We start from the raw sequence: 11,979 nt of genomic DNA on the forward strand, positions 1-11,979 counted from the left end.
AGAGTGTACACACACGTGGGCCTGGTTTGTTTATTTCTCAGCGATCAAAGCAAACCCAGCTTTGAGTTACAGTTACAAACTCACAAGGCTGAACCTGTCAGACAAAATGAAGGCTACGCATCGTCTCAGTAGGTCGATCCGTCTTTCTGAGCCTAGCTCGGAGCGCACAGCAGCGTCAGACCTCAAAGCTGCGGCAGGATTCTCAAAATTTAAAAAACGATTTAAAAAGCCCTCTGAAGCTCCCTGTCCCCTGAACACCCTCGCTCTTAATATACAAAAAGGAAATGCAAACTCAGTTTCGTCAGCTGTGTTTTGTTACTTTGGATTCGTACACTTTCCTTTTTTCACCACCTGAATTCGTCCTTTTAATCAACGTGACAAGTCCTTTCTTAATTCCACATGCTTCATCCCCTTCGTAATCATCTAAACTACAGTTCATAGCTGCTCTGGCATCTCATGGAACTACAGTCACAACAGATAGACAATAAAGACGCCGCCTTGAACATGATCTATCTCTACAACCCAATCCCATTTACGCGTCTTCTATTGCTTTAGTAGATGTTCTCACTGTGCTTTGGAGACCAGCTGACGAGGAAGACGAGGTAGTGCTGGACTTCTTCTCCATGGACCTGAACGAGGTCGTTGAGCTGGTGGCTTTCTTCTGCACCGTCTGGATGGTCTTCTTCCTCTTGACGTGCAGCACCTCCATGGCGTCCATGTTGACACCTCGTTGGATCTCTTTACAGGCTTCCACCTCTTCGAAGGCCTGCTGCTGCTGCTGCTGCTGCTGCTGCTGCTGCTCCATCTGCTGCTGGTGATACAGCTTAAACAACAACATGAGAGGGTGAGTAAAAGACTGCTTCTACGTATTCAGTTGATCTAAACTCTGTTCCCTCACCATCATCATGTGCTGGTACTTAGCGATAGCTTCGTCGGCGCTAACGCCCTCAGCCAGCCCCAGCTCGGCTGCCCGGCGGGCGAGCTCGGCCTTATGGGAGCCAGGAGGGGTCCAGCCCACTCCTTTGATCCAGTTCAGGTCTGACTTGTAGTTCACCTGCAGCAGAATGAACCGTGAGCAAGCGGGTATTTGTGACCAGTGAGTGATAAGGAAGCCAACGCGTTGGACCGTACGTCGCTCTGCAGCTTGTAGGCCTGCTTGGCGTGCTTGACGTCGAGCTGTTGGGGGTCACAGGTGTAGTCGTGGAGCTTGCGGCGGTACGTGAGGTCGCTGGCCTGAGCCTGGCTCCTCTTGGCCTGCTGGAACTCGGGCTGGTCGGCGTGGATCTTGTAGTTGCCGCGCTCCTGCTTGGACTGGCGCTTGTACTCCAGGTTGCTCTGGAGTTTGCTGGCGGCCAGCGAGTGCACCATCTTGGGATCGTCCTCCACGCAGCGCAGGCCCACCTGCTTGCCCTTCTCCTTCAGGTGGGACTCCTTATAGTGGAACTGTGGGAGGAAGGACATGGGGCCTTAAAAATGATCATCCAGCTTTATTAATGTACTTATTAATTAGGTGCTTAAAAACTTACATCGCTGGCAATTTCCCTGGAGACTTTGGCCGTCTGGAAGGGAATAGCGTCCAGCCTCAAGTCGAAGCCCGACGTCTTCACCTGCTCCCCAGACGCCTTGTAAACTTTCTTTACGTGAAAAGAGAGTCAACATGTCACACACAGATGTTTTCACCCGTCCACCCCGCTTTAAGGATGTGGTGCCCTACGTCGCTGATCTGCTGGGCGTTGATCTTGGCTCTGACAAAGTCCGGATCGTCCGGATGTAACGTGTACTTGTGCATGTCGTCGTTCTTCCCAGACTTGTACAGCCTCTGCGGTCGACAAACAGACACGATGAAGGCGTGAATGGTCTCGTCGCGCGCTCTGCTTTCCTCACGTTTAAACCTTGCCCCACCTCGCTGCACTGCTGATAGCTCGTCTTAGCGTGGATGATGTCGGGAGAGTCGGCCACTGAGGTGAACTTCAGTCTGTCCGGCAGCTGACGATACTTCTTCTGCATAAGGAAAGACCGCAGGGACTCAGATCATCACTTAAAGCAGAAGAGTGACTTGAATTAACGGATATAAACAGTTAGCATGTAGCTTCATTTAAAACGTAGAAGCTAGCCATTTGAAATAAGAAGCAGCTGCACTACTGTATATGCACTCACGTCACTTATGAGCTCCCCAGCCTTCTTGGCTGACTCCAGCTGAGGCGCCCCCACTCCGTCCCAGGCCACTCCTTTCATGAACCTAAGGTCGGACTTGTACAGTTTCTAGAAGTGACACGATTACATCAGTCGGGGGAGCTTGGCCCGTCGGTGCGGTCCGACGCCCTCCCTCCGAGTATGATCCTCTCACCTCGCTCTGCAGGTCGTACGCCTTCTTGGCCCACGCGACCTTCATGTCGTCCGGCAGCGCCGTGTACTCGTGCAGCCTCTTCCTGTAGTCCTGCTCGCTGGCCAGGGCCTGGGCGTTCTTGGCCGTCACCAGGTGGATCATGTCGGGCGTGAGGCGGTACCGGCCGCTGGCGCTCAGCGCGCTCCTGCGGTACTCCTGGTCGCTGGCCAGCCGGCCCGCCTGCAGGCAGTGCAGGAGGTGCGGGTCGTCCAGGACGCTTTTGACGCCGATGTGTTTCCCTTTATCCAACAGGTGGTTGTGTTTGTACATGTACTGCAGACAGGGAGACAAGCAGAGTGCTGTTTACCGGTCTAATATCTTTCTGATGACAATAATGATGTCCAGTCTTAGGTACATCACTAGCGATGCCTGTGGAGGTTTTGGCAGCCTGGAAGGGGATGTCCTGCATAGTGAGCTTGTATCCCTGTGCCCTCAGAGTGTGCCAGGATTCCTTATACTTTATCTGGAGAAGGAGGACGAAGAACACAGTGTTAACCTCAAAACCAGGTGAATGTAGAAAACAAATGGCTGCAGTGTCTCCAATGCGGAGGTCAGAGGAACTGGTGGTACCTCACTGAAGTTGGCTGCATTGATCTTTGCTTGTGTAATCTCCGGTCTCTCGCTTGTTATTGTGTAGTTGTGTTGATCATTCACTCCCTTTTCTTTGTACAAGCGCTGAGAGAGACAGAGAGAAGCGTGACATTAAGTGAAGTCAGCGAACAAAGAGCAGAATATGACATCGCCTCACCTCATTTGTAATCTGCCCGCTGACTTTGGCGTGGATGATATCGGGAGAGTCGGTGACGGACGTGTGCTTGAAGTGGTACGGCTGCTGGCGGTACTTTTTCTGTTGAGCCAAGTCCTGGTCAGGCGTTTGTAGCGGTAGAAAGGGATACAAGGCAGAACTAAACAGGACCACTCACGTCACTGATGAGGTCCGTGGCCTTCTTGGAGCCTTCGATCTGCAGGGCCCCGGTGGCGATCCAGGCGGCGCCACGCAGGTAGTTCAGGTCCGAGCGATACAGTTTCTGTGACAAAACGCGTGCGTGAATGGAAAGCATCACCGCCTGCTCTGCAGCGCCGCCGCGCTGTCATCGCCTCTCACCTCACTCTGCAGAGCGTACGCCTTCTTGGCCGCCTGCACCTTCATGTCGTCGGGCAGCGACGTGTACTGGTGCAGGGTCAGCCTGTAGTCCTGATCGCTGACCAGCGACTGGGCCTTTTTGGCGTGCGACACCTCCAGCATGTCCATGGGAAGGTGGAACTTCGACAGCTCCTTCGCCGAGTCTTGCTTGTACTTGATCTGGAGCCAAACAAAAGGGGTGGAGGTTTAATATTTTTTAACAGTAGGACGTTGCATCGTCCTACTGTTTCCGGCAGGAAGACACTCACATCGCTTTGCAGCCTGCTGGCGTGAACCGAGTGTGCGATGTTTAGGTCGTCCTGCAGCCCCCTCAGTCCAATCATCTTCCCTTTAGTCTTCTCAAAGTCTTCTTTATACTTTTGCTGAAATGACAAATGAAGCGCTTTGTGTAACTTTTGTACATTTATGTAAATCAAGATGATATTGCATGGGTCCGTGTAACATTACATCACTGAGGATCTCTGCGGACGCTTTGGCGGACTGGAAGGGAATAGCATCCAGGCTCAGCTTGTAGCCTCCGTCACGTAGTTTAGTCCAGGATTCCTTGTAATGGCTCTGAGAATGCACAGAGAGATAAATGCGTGCATCCCCACGGAGAACCTGGACCGTGAGACTGCTTTGATTTAGTTCGTACCTCGCTGAGGTTCATGGCGTTGACCTTGGCCTGCACCAGCTCCGGCAGCTCTCTGCTTACTGTGTAGTTGTGCTTCATGTTTTCACCCTTCTCCTTGTACAACCTCTGTAAAGGAGAAAGCTCAGCGTCACTGAATCCATCCACTGAATTAGCATGGTCTTCTGCTTGTTTATAGTACTTACAGTACTTCTTAATACTAAAATATTAAGTAAAAGAAGAATATCGATTCATGATACAAAGATGTAATTGTAATCATTTCACTGCAGTTTTAGTTTGTTAATTGATCACTACAAATGGCTTCACATACATCAATGGCCAGTTTGTTGCTGAGTTTGGCTTGAACCATCTCCGGCGTGTCCTCAACGCTGGTAAACTTTAGAGCACTCACATCCTGACGGTACTTTTTCTGTAGAGAAGAAAAAAAAAGCAGGTGTTTCACACGGATGTGGACAGGGAAAACTGACTCTGTCATTTTCTGAGACATCGGACTGGAACGAACCCTAATGGAAGAGGTTGTGAATAGAGTCTGAAGTGGCCAACGTGCAATAGACTGAAATATCCCCAGGTTCTCTCTGACATTATAATAAATCTGCCAATAAGCAATTCTAATACATAAACTTAGCCAGAAAAAGGGAACAAACTGTTAAAATCCAACAGTAACTCCAGACATGTAACACAGTCTTCACCTTCATAGTTAATAATAGCAGTTTGAGCGGTAAATCATACGCTGCATGTTGGGTGGTTGAAATTACATTTGACCCCAGTATAATTACTATAAATAAGGGAGATGTTAGCTGAAGGTGGGGTGACGCCCCAGTGCATTGTGGGTAACTAGGGTACCTCGCTGACGAGATCTCCAGCCTTCTTCGCCTGCTGCACATCCAGGGATTTTGAGGCTTCCCAGCCGACGCCCTTCATCCAGTTCAGATCCGACCTGTACTGTTTCTACACAGCAGACACGCCAACGCTGTTAATGAACCACGCTGACCTGAAACGCGGGTCAAACCTGCAGCGGCTAGGCGCACATCGCTCTGTAACCCGTAGGCCTGCTTCGCCCAGGCCACGCTGGCGTCCGTGGGCAGCGTCGTGTACTCGTGCAGGACGGTCCTGTAGTTGGTCTCCGTCGCCAGGTCTTGAGCTTTCTTGGCATGGCTGATGTTCAGCATGTCCAGAGAAACGCTGGGGAGAGGAGTCATGTTTAGTCAGTGAGCAGCTTCGACGATTAGGGCTAATTGTGTTACTACAGTGTGAGTCTGGCCTGATGACATGATTTTAGCTCATTAAATAAATAGAAACACACCTGTGAACTCACCTGTAGTTGGTCTTTGTGTCCTCATAGTTTTTCCTGTAGTGGCGGTCACTCTGTAGTTTGGTGGCCAGCGCTGAATGAGCCATCTGAGAGTCGTCACTTACCGACTTGATGCCGATAACCTTGCCTTTGTTTTTCTGGTAATTCTCCTTGTATTTGACCTGCGGGAGAAGCATCAGCCTGATATTCAAATTAAAAGCCAGGTACGGTACGAACAGATGTTTCTTGACGGCGCTTACATCACTGGCCAGGTCTCTCTTGGCTTTGGCATTGAGTATGGACAGAGAGTCCAGCCGCAGCTCGAAGCCCTTCTCCCTCTGCTTCTCCCAGCTGCTCTTGTACACTTTCTGAAGCAAACGCGTGTGTGCTCAGTTGTCACTGAATCCACTCTAACAATACAAATCCACCGGCTGCTCAGTGGTAATGTTGTGAACTCACCCCGCTGAGGAGGTCGGCATTGGCCCTGGCCTGCCTGAACAGAGGCTCATCCTTGGTGATGGTGTACTGGTGCATGTCGTGCTCTGTGTTTGCTTTGTACGCCAGCTGAAAGCAGAAGTTGTGTTATCGGAGTGCAGCCCAATTAAATGCATGTTATCAACAGAGACAGCCTACGTCGCTCTGGAGCTCCTGGCTCTTTTGGGCGTGTTTGATGGACAGATCATCTGCCACCTGGGTGAATTTGATGCTATCTGCCTTCTGACGGTATTTAGTCTGAAAGGGTGGAAAAAACGATAGACATTTTTGTCATTTTTAATAGAAAACAAGTCCACGTAAAGGCAAACATGTAATTACTGACATCACTTAGCAGCTCCCCAGCTTTCTTGGCCTGTGTGATGTTCAGACTGCCTTCAGTCTCCCAGCCCACGCCTTTCATCCAGTTCAGGTCGGAGCGATACTGGTTCTGTGGAGCCATAATTCAGAGTCACTGACCTGGACAAGGGCTGAACTCCAATGAAAGGCCACGGCTCATTACTTCCGCCTGCTTCTCACCTCGCTTTGAAGGGAGTACGCCTTTTTGGCCTGCTGAACCTTGATGTCGTCGGCCATGACGGTGTAGTCGTGGAGCTTGGTGCGGTACTCCAGGTCGCTGGCGAGGGCCTGGGCCTTCTTGGCGTGGCTCAAGTTGATCATGTCCAGAGGGAGGTTGTACTGGGCCTGGCTCTCCTTCGAGCCTTTCTTGTACTCGATCTGTGATGATGGGGATCCACAGTGACTCATAATACTGCTGGTACATTACAGTCTTCACTTTAGGATGGTAAAAAATGATGATAGCTACGCACATCGCTGCTCATCTTGGCCACTTGAAGAGAGTGCAGAGTCTTGGAGTCGCTCACATTGACCCCCACTGACTTCTCCTTGTTCTTCGCGTAGGCCTCTTTGTATTTGATCTGAAACAAAAATCCAGCCATTAGATACATTAGGTCGTAGAGGAGACTTCAACTCAGTCTCGCCCATATTGCATTTCACGTTACGTCGCTGGCGAGGTCTCGTGACGCCTTCGCTGCCCGGACGCTCAGGTCGTCCACGCCGATGTCGCAGGCTTTAGACTTGGTCTTCTCCCACTCCTCTTTGTATTTAATCTGGAGGACAGCGATGGTAGAAGTGAGTTTGACTCAGCATGTCGTTGCTCTTGCACGCGCTGCTGCGAGAAGCTTTAACTCACGTCGCTGCACAGCGCAGCGTTGGCTTTGGCCTTTTTGATTTGGGGAAGGTCTTCGGAGAGCGTGTACTGATGCTTGGTCTTTTCATAGTCTGCTTTGTAATTTAGCTGGGTGACGCATAAATGACATACAGTATGATTACAGTGTTCAGCTGGAAATGTCACATATCACGTACTGTATGCGGTGCTGGGTCGATGCGGTGGACTGCGCTTACGTTGCTGACAAGCTGAGCGTTTTTCCTGGCGAGAACAATCTCAGGCGTGTCGGTCACTGCACTGTACTTGACCTGGTCGATGTGCTGCCTGTAGTTCTTCTGCAGACACACAGTACAGGAAACAAGTCACACAGACGTGATCCAGCGTCCTGGGAGGCGCTGCTTCACAAGCGCTCCTGTGTGAGAACTCACATCTTTGAGTGGATCCAGTTTCCTCTGACTCTGGTAGCCTGGCGTGAGGGTGGCTTGGTAGCGGTTCTCACTCTGCTCCTGTTCGTGACCTTGTTTATAAGTGATCTAAAAGATGCATAATGGTGTCGGTGAAACCACTGCAGGCTTTATACTGTTTCTTATACTTTAACGCTCTTAGTAATAAACGCTTCTCACATCACTCGCCAGCTTCCGCGCTTTCATGGCATGCATGGTCTTCTTATCGATCCCAGAGTCTTCATAGTGGCCCTTCATATCACTGATGTACTTCTCTTTGTATTTGTTCTTTATAATATATAGACAAATGTAAAATGAAAACATAACATTTAGATATTATATATCTAACAATCTTATTATTTTAAGACATACTTACATCACTTGTGAATTTAGCGACTTTTGCAGCATTTTGAAACTGTGGTGTGTCACAGAAATTGATGCTGTGACCTTTGGTGTTCTCCAGGTCCTTTTTATACTCCACCTGGTTGAAACAGAGAGAAGTGAGGAGTGGGTTTTTGCTGTTTGATCCCAGAGAGTTTTATTCTAGTCTGAGGTCACAATAGTTCGATGGGATGTTGTCAGAGATGCTAATAAATGCAGGTTGGGTGGCTTCATGCCTGCTCGACACTTTTTTTTGATTTGAGGTATTTCAAGGTCTTAAATACCAAAATCACTGACTTGTGTGGTAATCCAGAAATGCTGAGTTTAGATTTAATCATACTTGCATAAAATACATTCTAATGGAGGTGTCTCTCACCTCGCTGACAAGCTTGTTGATCTTCCGGGCGTTCTGCAGGCTCAGATTGTCCTCAGATGTCAGGCTGTGGTAGTGGGACGTGCCTTTCATCTTGTTTAAGTCCTTTCTGTATTTTAGCTACATGAGAATGAAACGTGATTTGTTGCGTACAGTATTGGGATTTTAGGATCCAGAGATTAGCCACGCACACATATTGTACACACACAGTCTAAATCGGTCGCAGTGGAGCGTTTAAAGAATGATGAGAGGCCTTGTGTCAGTGTGGTGCCTCATCTACAGCACTGTATGCTGCCCAGTGACAGATGATGGATTAAGGTGATTCTCCCACTGTACATGCATTTATTTCATTATTTATTTATATATGTTTTGCAGGTTCAGACTCACATCACTTGCATTTTCTTGTGCCTTCTTTGCCAAATAATACCCAGGAGTGATCATTGCTGGGAAGCTTCCTTTGCCCCGTTGCTGCTCATACTCTTCAGTATAGGCGATCTAGAAACGAAGGCGCTCACTTCTTACTTACGTTACACATCGCTGGGTTAAATCAGACTCAATCGTACAGGCCAAAGCGTCACCTGGCTGAAGTTCTCTGCGTTTTCTCGTGCGTGAATGGATTCAGTGATCGCGGCCTCGGTGCTCGCCTTTCCCTTCAACTCCTGCTCATACATCTGACGATATTTAATCTGGAGGGATGCGAAAGCCATGACTAACACTGATCTAAGGGTCTGTGTGAGTATTCATGGGTGTAGGTACATACTCACATCACTGGCCAGCTCAGTGGCCTTCTTTGACATCTTGTATCCAGGCGTAAGATGTGCAGGGAAACTACCTTTGCCTCTCTGCTGCTCAAACTCTTCTGTATAGGCGTACTGGAGAGACGGAAAGCAACCATAAATATGTGACCTGAAGGTTGCATCATTAGTCATTATAGAAGCATTTGGGAGAAGCTTACATCGCTAACAATTTGTCCCTGTTTTTTGGCTAGAAGCACCTCTGGAGGGTCAACGAATGCTGTGTACTTTGAAACTCTTTCCTCGTGTCCTTTTTTATATTCCACCTGCAGAAAAATTAAACAAATACATTGATAAGATTAAGCCTCACAACACTCACTCTTGATCCACACTCACGAGACAGAGCCACTCACATTACTGGCCAAAGCATTGGCAGACTTAGCAGCTTGATAGCCAGGCGTGATCATGGCAGGGAAGCTGCCCTTTCCCTTTGACTGCTCGTATTCCTCTGTGAACTTCACCTGCAGGGGAGAAGCCCTACATCAACCGCCGACGTGATGCTTCAGGAGAACGTTGTTTTGTGTTTAAATGAAAGGTGAACTCACGTCGCTGAGCGTCTTCTGGGCCTGAGACATTGTTACTACCTCCTGGTTGGTCACTGTGCCTGAGTACCAGCTCTGCTGCTGGGAGAAGGCAGCCTGAGACTGACAGGCCTGTTTGGATACGATAGACTTTCAGACATTAACAGTTGTTAATTAATTAATTATTAATTAACTTAATTAGTTCGTATGAAACCGGTCTCACCTGTCCGGACATCTGACTGGCTAGACGCGCCTTCTCCAGCTCCATGGACTTCATGTCGTAGTGGAAGGTGGACATGAAGCGCTCGCCATCTTCACGATACTTCAGCTGTGAGTGCACGTTGATGATGGGCATGAAGCCAAGACACAATAATTTTACAGGCACGTCCTCAAATGTTTAACGAGGAACTCACATTAGTGTCCTGTTATTAATAGCCGGCATGTTCTGATCAAGAAGAAGCTGGACCTGCCAGGAAAAATCTAGCACGGAGCACTGAGTGTAGAAACACTGAGCTGTTTGCTTACGACCCTTGAGCTGTAAATATGTCCAACACTAATATTAGAGTAGCTGTAATGCAAGGGGAACAGAGACACCGCTGATTATTGGCTCACTTAAGCTCTAACAAATATTCAACGCAGCCGTTTGTTAAAAGCTGTTTTGAACATAATGTCAAGAACACCTCGGGTGAATTTCGTTACATCGAGCAGGCAGTAGCGGCGACTGATGAGCTCGTTAGCCTGCCGCTAATATGAGCGTAAGCGCGTTGCATAAACCCTTGGCCACAGACCCAGACGGACACGAGCAGGTGGCGGGGCAGAGGAAAGCAAGGGATGAGAGGCCGTTTTTACCCGCCAGATAATTTTAGACTCCTGAAGCATAAAGTGGGCTAAGCAGGGGGGGGGGGGGGTCTCGCCTCTGTCACAGGAACAGAAATAACCCGAGTTGCTCTCTTCATTCCACACCGGTGCCATCACCGCGGGCTCAGAGCTGCCGTCCATCTCTCGCACTCATAAAGAGGGAACCGGACCTTTCTGATCTGACAGGAATGGCTCCATCTCCTCGGGCTCAGCCTCAGTGCACCGTCCCTTTAAATACTGGCTCCACTCATTGTTCTGTCTCTATGTATATTTTTTCGATTCATAAATATTCTCTGCATCCACCTCCAAATTCTGTTTAAAGCCCATAGTAACACAGCATGCATCCCTCCCTCACTATGAATAGAAATCTCCACACTAATCCCAGTCATGAGAAACGTTCACTTCTCTCCTACTGTAGCACACACAGTATGTGGCCTGTCAACAATACACCTAGACTCAGGTCAAGGCCAGAATCTTTGTCTCATGTTCCTGCAGTGGTTTCTGTGTGTGACATCATCTTACCTCACTGCTCGCCTCGCTTTGCTTCTTTGCGTTGATGTTGACGGGGGTCTCGTAGACACTTGTGAAGGAGTTGTTCCTCGGATTGTGTCTGGAGGGAGACAGGAGTGCGTTAACGATGAACCGCCTCCATTACGCTGACTTATAATGGATTGGGCCTGTGCTGGTACTCACACGGAGCAGTACGGCCTTTTCTTGTGGCTGACAAAGTTGTTGGCGGTGAGCACCATCTTGCAGACGTCGCAGTGAAAGCATGCTTTGTGCCAGTTCTGGAAAGAAAGCAACAGCGAGTCACGGTATTTTAACATCACTTATGTCAAACTCAAGAGATAATCGACTTAATGAGAATCAGCTTCAGTTGAACGAGGCACCAAATAACATCAGTAATCACAGCGTGATGACTTGCTCTCAATATAGCTTTTACTGGATGCGTCCTGTTTAACTTTACTCTAATGTCACACGTCACGTTATAAATTTCAGAACATTAAAAACTGTATTTTTTTATTTTTAGCCGATTTCATTACATTCTCTCATTTCCTCTCTAAGCTAATTTGATTTAAGCAAAAACAGTATTTTAAAACGTATATTAAAGACTAAGAATCCACCTTACCTGGTCAATACAGTTGATCTTCTCAGCTGGATAGACCACAAACCCACACCTAGCACAGGACTGCATGGTGAATGTTTGTGTTTTTCCCAGAAAAACGTCAGTGGAACGTCAGGAGGCAACGAGGCTGAAAGGTCAAGAACAAAAAAGCAGGAGTCCGGTGAGGCGCTGGCAGAAATGATCAGGTAGTGTGTGGCAAACTTAGCTCTGTGTCTATGAAGTCGTCTCTTACTTCATATGTGCCATCACGGCCCACCCCCCTAACACGGGCCGCACTAGCAGAGTGGCTGAGCCCAGCTGTCTGTCTGCAGACAGAGAGAGAGAGAGACAGAGAGAGAGAGAGAGAGGGAGAGAGAGAGAGACAGAGAGCG

The 11,979-nt window shown here is 48.7% G+C and overlaps 1 protein-coding gene across 3 annotated transcripts; it reads right to left on the bottom strand.

Moving 5' to 3' along the window:
* Positions 1–16: 16 nt before the first annotated feature.
* Positions 17–11,859, bottom strand: nrap (nebulin-related anchoring protein). Of its 3 annotated transcripts, XM_029133805.3 has the most exons (44): positions 11,841–11,859; positions 11,612–11,735; positions 11,176–11,270; positions 11,005–11,092; positions 9,848–9,952; positions 9,649–9,774; positions 9,457–9,564; positions 9,265–9,369; positions 9,074–9,181; positions 8,888–8,995; positions 8,697–8,804; positions 8,313–8,429; positions 7,932–8,036; positions 7,736–7,843; positions 7,541–7,645; positions 7,349–7,447; positions 7,137–7,241; positions 6,946–7,053; positions 6,754–6,861; positions 6,464–6,661; positions 6,270–6,374; positions 6,086–6,184; positions 5,912–6,016; positions 5,713–5,820; positions 5,477–5,634; positions 5,190–5,343; positions 5,005–5,109; positions 4,472–4,570; positions 4,165–4,269; positions 3,978–4,085; positions 3,779–3,892; positions 3,492–3,689; positions 3,310–3,414; positions 3,135–3,233; positions 2,957–3,061; positions 2,742–2,849; positions 2,348–2,659; positions 2,158–2,262; positions 1,903–2,001; positions 1,715–1,819; positions 1,527–1,634; positions 1,132–1,443; positions 899–1,054; positions 17–823 (listed from the first exon to the last, which is right to left on the bottom strand). In XM_029133805.3, exons 2-44 carry the CDS (start codon positions 11,675–11,677, stop codon positions 533–535), a joined length of 5,433 nt encoding a protein of 1,810 aa, XP_028989638.1. In that variant the 5' UTR covers positions 11,678–11,735; positions 11,841–11,859; the 3' UTR covers positions 17–532. The 3 variants fall into 3 exon arrangements, with proteins under 3 accessions (XP_028989638.1, XP_040924373.1, XP_028989639.1); XM_041068439.2 differs by lacking the exon at positions 11,841–11,859 and having other exon boundaries at positions 9,649–9,723; positions 11,612–11,812; XM_029133806.3 differs by lacking the exon at positions 11,841–11,859 and having other exon boundaries at positions 9,649–9,756; positions 11,612–11,812.
* Between the last annotated feature and the right edge of the window lie 120 nt (positions 11,860–11,979).

The sequence above is a fragment of the Betta splendens genome, chromosome 19, assembly GCF_900634795.4.
Source record: "Betta splendens chromosome 19, fBetSpl5.4, whole genome shotgun sequence".
In the NCBI taxonomy this organism is placed as follows: Eukaryota; Metazoa; Chordata; class Actinopteri; order Anabantiformes; family Osphronemidae; genus Betta; species Betta splendens.